The sequence below is a fragment of the Miscanthus floridulus genome, chromosome 6 (assembly GCF_019320115.1).
Source record: "Miscanthus floridulus cultivar M001 chromosome 6, ASM1932011v1, whole genome shotgun sequence".
NCBI classification, from domain to species: domain Eukaryota; kingdom Viridiplantae; phylum Streptophyta; class Magnoliopsida; order Poales; family Poaceae; genus Miscanthus; species Miscanthus floridulus.
In genome coordinates this window covers 92,187,438-92,197,611 of record NC_089585.1, presented here as the reverse complement: position 1 = coordinate 92,197,611, position 10,174 = coordinate 92,187,438, and the positions used below count along the sequence as shown (strand labels likewise).

The 10,174-nt window shown below is 48.0% G+C and overlaps 2 protein-coding genes across 2 annotated transcripts; one reads left to right on the top strand and one right to left on the bottom strand.

The window, feature by feature from the left end:
- Positions 1-555: 555 nt before the first annotated feature.
- LOC136456313 (putative glucose-6-phosphate 1-epimerase) lies at positions 556-5,015 on the top strand. Its single transcript, XM_066456131.1, has 8 exons — positions 556-1,360; positions 1,500-1,574; positions 2,105-2,161; positions 2,280-2,446; positions 3,009-3,143; positions 3,819-3,921; positions 4,449-4,548; positions 4,641-5,015. Exons 1-8 carry the CDS (start codon positions 1,253-1,255, stop codon positions 4,847-4,849), a joined length of 954 nt encoding a protein of 317 aa, XP_066312228.1. The 5' UTR covers positions 556-1,252; the 3' UTR covers positions 4,850-5,015.
- A 105-nt stretch (positions 5,016-5,120) lies between these two features.
- Positions 5,121-8,036, bottom strand: LOC136456314 (sphinganine C4-monooxygenase 2-like). The gene is made up of 2 exons (XM_066456132.1): positions 7,573-8,036; positions 5,121-5,915 (listed from the first exon to the last, which is right to left on the bottom strand). Exons 1-2 carry the CDS (start codon positions 7,807-7,809, stop codon positions 5,334-5,336), a joined length of 819 nt encoding a protein of 272 aa, XP_066312229.1. The 5' UTR covers positions 7,810-8,036; the 3' UTR covers positions 5,121-5,333.
- Positions 8,037-10,174: the final 2,138 nt, after the last annotated feature.

The window sequence follows — 10,174 nt, the reverse complement described above, 5'->3', positions numbered from 1 at the left end:
ATATTAATAATTCAAGTCGTTTTAGACAGCGACACAGTCTCCAAAGCATAATTTTAACTTCTTATTTTTATAAAAATATTTATTTATTAAAAAGTAATATATGTATGTTTTTATGAAAGTACTTTTCAAGACAAATCTAATTATATGGTTTTTCATATTTTTAAACTCAATATTTATGATTTATATTTTCAATGTTTAACTCAAACTTGGTCAAAACGACTAGAGAGCAGTGGCTCGTTAGCGCACGAGGATCGGATGTTATGGAGCCGAGGGTGACGCGAGCATGCTTGGCCACTCCACGGCGCGTCAGCACGTGTGCGCGTTTCCAGGGCATGCGGCGCCGCTGTACGTACGGCTGTACCCCGCTACCCCTCGCACCTCGCTGGCTCTCCTCTCGTGCGCCACCGTCCACCGAGCCAACCCGCGCGGACTCATCACCCGTTCTGCCGTTCATGCTCATGACTCCCGTTACCGGGTGCGGGTATCCTCACTAAAAACCTTACTCCCAAACCCGCTCCAATACCGGTCCACCACCCTCCCCGCGCTTCTCGGATTCCAGCTGTTCCCTCGGATCCTTGGCCCGTCCCACGGCAACGCCGAGGTGGCTCCCATGATGCGCTCTCGCCACGCCATCCCGCCATGTGCGTGCCGCTTTTGACAGAGGACGACGAGGCAGATCTCCCGTCCCCGGCCCTCTCCGTCCCCTTGCTCCCCCTGCGAAGGCTCTTCCACTTCCACCACCACTAGCTAGAGCTAACCCCGTGCTGCTGCTGCTGCCTGCTGCCGCGCGCCGTTCCTTGCCGGGTTGGTGGTGGCAGCGTTGGTTGGTGGTGCGCGGCGTGAAAGAAAAAAAAGGCCCGCCGCTTTGCGCTGCTCTGCTCCCGTAGGTGTCACGAGATTTGGGCCTAGCCTTTCGCTTTCCTTTCTCCTCTCGTTCACAAGGCAAGGGACCGAGGGAGGCGTTGGGGAAGGGGAGCGGAGCGAGCGAGCCGTAACATCCGAGCTGTTCCAATGGCGACCCCTGCTGCCGTTGCTTTCGTCTCCAGCGCTTTGTTGGGGCGGTGGTAGACTGGCGCTAGAAGCGGAGCAGTACTAGGTTGGTAGGTGGTTGTAGCTTTGCGCGTGACCCGAGCGCTCGCTCGTGTGCCTCTCTACCTCGCTTGCGTTGCGTGCGCCGGGAAGGCAGTGGGTGGCTGGTCGGTTCTCGCGAGAGGTTGCTGGTGCCTGGTGGTGTTCCTCCTCCCCCCGGTTGATGAGCATGGGGCATTGCTCCGAGCAGCGGACGGGGTTCGAGGTGACCAAGGACTGGAACGGCGCCGACCAGGTCGCGATCCGGTCCCCGCGGGGGGCTTCCGTCCGGGTGAGTCGCTTCTGTTCTGCCTGGGATTTTTTTTTTCTTTGGCTATATTTCCGACGGGCGACGGGCGATCGGCATTTCTGGTCTAGGCAGAAAAGCTTCGTTGTCTCGGTCTGATGCGAGCGTTCGGTTGTCGGCGCAGGTCTGCCTGCACGGCGGGCAGGTCGTCTCGTGGAGGAACCACCGCGGCGAGGAGCTCCTCTTCAGCAGCAGCAAGGTGAGTTTGTCTCGGCTGCCGATGCTGGTTCGTATCTGTTGCAATGCAGCTTTCTGTTACTCGTGGGGCCAACTGTGGATGCACTCTCCTGATTACTCTTCTCGTGAATATTTCGTACCAATGTTCACAAAAAACATTTTTTGTTTGCTTCTACAATTGGATGTATAATTTAGAAAAGCAAGACTAGTGGTGATTAAATACTACACCTACCTTGTTTCTGTTTCACGGAGTCACTAAATACGTAGCTACTTTATGTGACTGGGCAAAAGCAATGTCGAATCATTGATTCACTCTATATGGTGGATTAGCAAATTTCTTATGCAGACATCAGAATGGCCATTTGGATTAGTTATCTGTTACCCTTTTATCCTTATAATACTAGCAAACATATTTTTTTCTCTGTACTTGGGCTTTGGGCATTAGAGAGTTGTTATCAATTCTGATGTCCCCTGCTGAGAGCACAAATAACTTTCAGTGCTTACTTCAACAACTGGCTTGTGAATTTTGGCAACTATTGTTCTCCCATGCAGGCAATCTTCAAGCCGCCAAAAGCGACACGTGGTGGCATTCCAATATGCTTCCCACAGGTATTGCAATATTCCTGCTGTCCACTGTGTTCTGTACTAGGACAATATTGAGCATTCATGCAATTCTGCTTTTGAAGCGAGGACGATTCTAAATGTTTTGAATGTTTAAATTTATCAGTTTGGAAACTGTGGAACATTGGAGCAGCATGGATTTGCAAGGAACAAGATATGGACAATAGATGATGAGGCTCCACCACTAAATTATGGTGATAACAACAACAACAAAGCTTCTGTTGACTTTCTGCTAAAGCCATCTGAAGATGACCTGAAGTGTTGGCCACACTGGTATGATGTCTTGTACTCCCTTTAGATTTTGATGTAGAAAATTGTCCAAATAACTATGATCTATCAAAACCTGGATGTGTCAATTTTTTCATGATGTATACAAGGGAGTAGCAATGTGTAATAAATTAAAGAATAAAGAAGCTACTATTTTTTAGTTTTCTCTCTCTCAATCATCCATGATAAATTCAAAGGCATGTTGCTTCATCCATGATTCCTTTCCATGTGCACCTTTTGCTTAAAAAAGGAATCTGCAGGCAACACCTGTTGGGTTGTAGATGGGATGCTCTGTGCACAATAATTCAGTGCTTCTACTCAAAGCTAAGTCACTTAGTTTTGCAATAAAAATAGTACGCTAGATTTCTCTGAGTTCACAGACAACAGACATTAATGGTTATTTCTTAGCAAGCATACCCATTTAATGAAATTATGTGTGCTGTGAACCTGTACCTTTAGCAAGTAGTGTGATTCAGTCTTTTATAGACAAAGTTATGCTTTAAGTGAAAACATGAGTCAATTTCAATATGGATGTTCTTTTCCTGATTGGTTTTAATTTGAATTACAGTTTTGAGTTACGTCTCAGAGTTTCTCTTTCAATGGATGGAGACCTTTCACTGATATCACGGGTCAGGAATGTTAATGGGAAGCCATTCAGTTTTGCATTTGCTTATCATACACACCTTTCTGTTTCTGACATCAGGTATGGCATTATTTGGATGGTTAATCCTATTTTATTCAATTGAATTCCTTCTTATATGGCTAACTTGATGTGATGATTTTTTTGCCCCTTTTTCGATTAAGTTATCTGTCAATTCATATTTTAGGTCATCGGCATTAATGTTTTTTTTTCCACATGAGACGGGTCAAAACCAGAGTATTTTCCTATGGGGAAAAAATAACTAACTATTAGAATCTTTGATGTTTTTCTTGGTTATCACATTTTGCACCAGAAGGCGTACAAACCTTCAAATTTCTATGAACTGTGGACGTGAAATTTGTGCTGTAAATTGTCAGTGTTCATGCAAATTCAGAATGAAACAATCTGAATTTGACATCAAATCTCGTTGACCTAATCGGTTGGTATACCTTGCTTACAAAATGTCTAATTCCACAAAACCAGATTGATCAAATAAGAAACCTGATATGTTATTATCATGAAGAAATGTATGGTCCTAACTTGAGGCTTAGTTATCACCAAATTACATTTAGAGCTATGCCTAACATACTTTAACAATCAGTAAAGCATAGAGTATTCTTCTCAGTCGATGATCTGTTACTATTCAGAAGAACAAAGAAGCATTCTGTTTTCCAGATGATTCTAGACATTTTACTGATGATATTATACATATGTTGATACTTTGCACCTTGATTCCAGTGAAGTGAGGATAGAAGGTCTGGAGACCCTTGATTATCTTGACAACCTTAGCCAGCGGGAACGTTTTACCGAACAGGGAGATGCTATAACATTTGAATCAGAGGTACCTTTCCTCTGTATTGATATACATGCAACACGAATATGTGGGGTTTATTTGAGCATTTCAGCTATATGGATCAGTTCATCGAGAGTAAATATGCTACCATTATCTTTTGGCTATATGGCTACAGCCTAGGGTTGCACCCATGAATTTGCACACATCAACTCGTGATTGTAAAGAGCTCTCTGAGTTTACTTTATTGCAGTTCTCTCTACTGACTACTCCTAGTCTCCTATGTGCAAGTAGCCCTAACCTGCTGTCCTGTCGTGGTTGGAATACTTTTGAGATTTAACTGGTAGTTGCCATCTGGAAACTTGCAACAATCTTGAATTGGCCCCACTGATGAAGTATGAGTGGTTTCTCAATTCTTTTGTTGAGACGAAGGCTCAAAGGGTGGTGTCTGGAATTAGTTTCAAGTCTTATTAGCTCAGCTTGTCAAAGTTTGCTTATTCTTCTTGCCTGCTCTGCTGTTGAGTCTCTCTAGTTAATTGTTCCATTTTTAGACCTGAAGGTGGTAACTACTGGTGCAGGTTGATCGAGTCTATGTTGGCTGCCCAGGCGTAATAGCTGTTCTTGACCATGAAAAGAAACGCACGTTCATCGTCCGAAAAGAAGGCCTCCCTGATATCGGTAAGATGATACGCTTTTGCTGCCTCGTCGAACAGGATAACACAATTCCGTAACCGTGTTCCTGCACTTTTATCTTGGCCGGCTGCATTCAGTTGTGTGGAACCCCTGGGAAAAGAAGTCCAAGACGATGACAGACTTTGGCGACGACGAGTACAAGCAGATGCTGTGTGTGGATGCGGCCGCGGTCGAGAGGGCCATCACGCTGAAGCCCGGCGAGGAGTGGACGGGGAAGCTGGAGCTCTCCGCCGTGGCGTCGACCAACTGCAGCGACCACCTGGATCACCCGGGCAGGCTGCTGTAGAGCACTGGGTGGGTTCGTTCGCCCCTGACGAAAGGCATGTACTACCTTTTTTCATGTATGTACATGGGGGCGCTAGGTCCGGCCCTGCAGGCTGCAGTATGATCTGCCTGCCAGGCGTGCCATGTGTGAGTTTAAACTTAAATGTCAGATGCAAGTATTTCTGTGATCGGCATGTTCGATGTTCCTGGAGTGCGAAGTCTCAAGCGTTTATATCTGCAATCTTTGTGCATCTCGCAACGGGGAGAGGTGCCAACAGTCCTGAAGCTTGCTACCATCAGAGAGAGGCAGAATCCAAGTTGATGGATTCGGCTGTTATTACATTATTGTTTCTGTACGCGATACCTATACATGAAGTTGCACAGGATATGGTGTGGTGGCCTGGTGGGCATGGGCGGCACTACAGACACTCCTGCTACAAGCCAAAACTAAACGGTGAACGAGGCTGGCGTAGCGTGGCGCCAACCTGCAGTGCAACAAGATACTACTATTGCATCTGACGATCCTTGTTGAAGGCCCTGACCTCGAGCCCGCCGCCGTGCCTCTGTCTCAGGGCGTACGGCGCGTGCGTGCCGAGCAGGCGGTCCCAGACGACGAAGAAAGGCTGGGAGAAGTTGACGCGGCCGCCGCCGCGCTGGTGGTGCACGTCGTGGTAGGCGGTGTTGTTCCGGAACGCGGCGTGGAGCGGGTTCCAGGGCGCGGCGACGCCGCAGTGATCGTCCACGCCCTTGACGGTGGCGAAGACGAAGAAGGTCGCGGCGGCGCGCGGGGGCATCCCCGAGGCCAGGTACGCGGCGGCGCCCGACAGCGTCTCCGTGAGCACGCCGTCCACGGGGTGCCCGTACTGCGCCGCGTACGCGTACGGCGCCGCCACGCGGTGGTGCCACGAGTGGAACCGCCGGTACATGTAGGGGACCGAGTGCATGAGCCGGTGCATGAAGTACTGCCACGCGTCCAGCACCAGCATCGCCACGCCGAACCGCGCCGCCACCACCAGGAACGGCTCAGCCGCCGGCGCCGCGAGACTGTCGTCGGTGTCGTTGGCGGCGGCACCGTGCCCCCCCTCTAGCTGCACAATGACGGGCGTAAAAAGATTAGTTGTACAGTATTAGGTGGGTGCATGCATGCAAGCAGCCGGCATAAATGACGACGGTCAGAAATGCATGGATTCCAAAGAAAAGGACGCCCCGTGATACTAGATGTCATGATAACTCCTACGTGCTGTAGTTCACACGACGCACGCACGCGCGCAACAAATGCATGCAAATGGAGTGCACGTACGTACGCGTGTACAATGTACAGCAGGCGGCTGCCCTGTGCATGGCCACGGGCTGGTGCGGTGCCTGCGCTGCGTGGACACGGCCAGCATTGACCAGAGCGGCGCAGAGCGCAGAGCGCAGACCGGTCTTCAATGCTTGTCAGGCTAACTGCTAAAGTTTGCGAGCCGTCCCCCTCCCCAATCCTGTGCATGAAGTTTGCGGTGGCCGGTGGCTGTGTCAAGCACTCACAAGCTTGCGTGATATGGCCATATGGGGCCAATGGGAGCACTAGTAGGCGTTTCGTGTTCTGAAATCTTAAGCCATGTGAAAAGAATGCACAAAACACCTAGGGGAAGAACCAAAAGAACGGGTAGTAGTAGGTTAGTTACGCGCGTGGTGATGTCAGCAACAATCCAAAACACATCTTTAAGTATGAACTCGAGGCTGATGCTGGTTTGGCAGCCGTTTCAAACTTTGGTGCCTGGTACTAGCAAGCACTTCCATTGGTTCTTTTCGCTTGGCTTATAAGCTATACTTTTTTAGTCAACGAATAATATTTTTTTTTCACAACAAATCAACTAACAGTACTTTCAGCCATGACTTATCAGCCAAGAACAGGGCACATTGTTTGTCGCAGGTTGCCTTGAATGTCGTGCATGCATTGCAAGCACATGGTTGACCCTAGTTTTGACCAATCCCTGGTTGCCTGCACGACGACAGAGCTGGTGGAGCTTCCGGGCAGTCACACACTCGCACTCCTTTCCTCCACGGGAGTCTCAGAATTGAAGGACTGACCAGAGAGAGCGATATTCTATAGAGTATTTATCACTGATTGAGGCCGAGTATATAAAATATCTCCAGCACCGAGCTTCTCTTTCGTCGTTAAGCATCCCCATTATTTTGCCACGTTTTATTAGCTATTACTGTTCATTCATATATAACGCCACCGCCCACCAGCTGTGCTTATATAACATCTTGTTTCTTCTTGGAACGGTGAGGAGGAGCCACAGAGATGTGACTTGTCTGGCTTTGGGCAATGTCAATTAAAAGATAATAAAACTAGAGCCCTATTTTATTGATATTGAAACTAGTATGTAACCACATCCTGTCTGTCTATTTATGTTATTATATGAAAAAAAAAACAAAGTGCGTTTTCAGAGTGGTCCAACAGCATGCATGCAAACCAGGGCGGGGACATCAAGTTCTTTTTTGCTTGGTTAATACTCCTCGTCTCTCCTAACAAGTAGCTTTTTTCTTGAACACGCAAAAGGTTTGCGTGTCTCTGTATTAAGGTAGAGAAAATAAAATGTTCGATACAACACGTGGCGTTCTAAGGGGTCAATAAATTGTACATGGATGCTTGAAACCTCCCTAATAACTAGCTAGATATCGACGATCAGAGATGCATGCAAATGCAATGCATAAGATGGATACTGATGAGTGGGGAGAGCTCTACTGAGTATTGACCTTGAGGACGGCAACGGAGATGGCGACCTGGATGGTCTGCTGCAGGAGCACCCCTCTGACGACGTCCTTCCTGGAGGCGATGTTCTTGGTCTCCTCGTCCCGCCTCGAGTGCAGCCTGTACTTGTCCAGCACCGTGGTGCGCGCCAGCAGCAGCTCGTAGATGCCCGCGTACACCCAGTACACGGACACCGGCGCCAGCGTCACCACCAGCTCCTCGGCGTTCATGAACGGCGCCATCGCCGCGCCGGCGGCAAAGCAGGAGAAGTGACGAGGCAAGGCGGTGGTGGCCTTACTATTGCTAGCTAAAGAAGTAAAGAGACCCGAGCTAGCTCTAGCTATATATGCGCGTTGCTGTCACCGCGCCGCCTTGTGTGCTTGCGAGCCTTTTCAGCGTTTCGACAGCTTTGCTTTTGCGCTCGATCATGATTCTTATCGGTTCCGAGGTTGAGGTATATATGGGCCTCGACGGACCGGGAAGGCGTCACCCTAGGGAGAGGGACTTGGCGACTTGGGCAGTTGGGCGTGAACGAGCTGAGACAGGCAATATCGTCACGTAGAAATTAAACACCCGCGGCCCGCGGGATACAACTTGCGTGCGTGGTGCTCAGATGCAAAACGCACGTTATTTTTAAGATACGAGAGAGCGCGAAAGAACTTTCAACCCGTGTCATATAAACATATACAGGTATCCCATTCAATGAGTACAACGTGTTGAAAGTTTCTTCAGGTGAATCAAAACCACTTTCTCAAATCGTTTGGCTAGTTGGTCGGATTCTGATTCTTTGAAGGGTGACGAAAACCATTGATTTACATGAAACAAATTCATAAAAATATATGTTTACAAAAAAAATGGTAAGAACCCGGAGAAACTACTCTGGAGGTGATTCTGGTCTCTAGTCTAGTACAAAAAGAGAGAATCATTGGATACCTAGAATCAGTACCGTGTCTGACAGTTTGGAAGTGTTTTTAGTGATTACGAAGAGAATCCGAAACGATCCTCACATCCAAACGGACCCTACAACAACATGTAGAGAGTACCACAATGTGGTGATGTGCCTGTTTGGTATAACTCTAGCTTAATCGATCTGAGATTCATGTTGTCTCTGTAATTTGTAGACTAAATCTAAAAAGTGATTTAAATATCTGTATCTTGTCCACCCTATAAACAAAACGAATCATCTAAACTAAATGCTGTCAAGGTATCATACTACGAGAGCACAAGCTGTATATACATTATATTATATTTATATATACATGCATGATGACATCAGCTCATTAATAAGCCTCTTATTTGCATCGTGGCTGCCGATCGACAGGTTTTGTGCATGCCACCCGACAAGTCCGACGGACAACCAGCTAGATAGGGTTCTCCCCAGGCTTCACCCAATGTCCCGTTCGATCGAGCTTTGACACGTTCCTGACGAATGCCCTCGAGTTTCTCTTGCACATTCGTACGTTCTGCCTCTTGGCTTCCATCCACATGTTCAAAGCCAAAACCAATGAAGAGCTACTACTAGCTGCAATAGCGCGTGCCTGGCCCCTGGGTGTCGTGTATGGTAAAGCCACCTCGCGTTCCCCGTCGCCGCCGTCATGCACCTGCCGCCAGCCCGCGCTCGTAGCCGTAGGCCGTAGCTATCAACCAATAATAAGCCGCGGTCGCTTGTTCTCAAAGAAGAAGAAGAAGATTCAAGGATGAACGCTTCACAGTCAGCCGCGAGCCGGGCGAAGCTTTAATTTGCGCGCTCGCGATGGCGTCATGGCGATGACCGGGCGATGATGGATGAACCAGCCCGCGGAGTCGCCGTCGCGTGTCGACGACCAAGGTCCAAGGGCTGAGCTGTGCCGCCACCCCACACTCACTACCGGAGACGTCCTCTTTGCCGAGGGCTTGTGGGTTTGCCGAGAGCTAGATCTCGGGCACTCGGCAAAGGGGGTCTTTGCCGAGGACCAACCCCAGGAGCCCTCAGCAAAGATAGGTCCTCGGCAAAATAAATTTTTACCGAGGGCCTAGCCCTCGACAAATATGGCCGGATGGGTCACGGCGGCCACTGGCGTTAGTCTTTGCCAAGTGCCCGCCGTCAGGCACTCGGCAAAGATTTTTTATTTTTTTTTAAATATTCTTTGCCGAGGGCCATTGGCCAGGCCCTCGGCAAAGATCCCCTTTGTCGAGGGCCAGGCTAGACCCTCGGCAAAGAGTTTTTTTTTGGTTTTTTGAACTCAGTTTTTTTGTGGTGCTATAATACATTATTTAAATCTCAATTTTAAAATTTGGGCCAAATTTGACTTTTTTTGATATATTTCCCTAATTTATTTCTTTTCATTGATTTTTTTCGAATATTTCAAATTTGAACTGCAGGTGGATGGAATAATGCAATTTAGTGATTCGAAAAATGTTATTCATGGTATTTGGTGTATGTTGAGTCCCTATCCACGAACTCGCATCAAATTTCGGGCATTCTCTCCACGTAACATGACGAGGAACTTGTCGAAAAAGTGTTTTTAAATTATATAAAATTCATACGAAGTCCGAAAATCATGAAACCTATCGAGGTGTCATGTTATCGCATGTGTAGGCTGTGGTAGAAATTTGAGAAGGTTTCGA

Coding starts and splice junctions, on each gene's coding strand:
- LOC136456314 (XM_066456132.1), bottom strand. CDS start 7,809: ATGGCGCCGTTCATGAACGCCGAGGAGCTGGTGGTGACGCTGGCGCCG. Junction 5,916..7,572: donor TCTCCGTTGCCGTCCTCAAG/GTCAATACTCAG, acceptor GTCATTGTGCAG/CTAGAGGGGGGGCACGGTGC.
- LOC136456313 (XM_066456131.1), top strand. CDS start 1,253: ATGAGCATGGGGCATTGCTCCGAGCAGCGGACGGGGTTCGAGGTGACC. Junction 1,361..1,499: donor CGCGGGGGGCTTCCGTCCGG/GTGAGTCGCTTC, acceptor TTGTCGGCGCAG/GTCTGCCTGCACGGCGGGCA. Junction 3,922..4,448: donor CTATAACATTTGAATCAGAG/GTACCTTTCCTC, acceptor CTACTGGTGCAG/GTTGATCGAGTCTATGTTGG.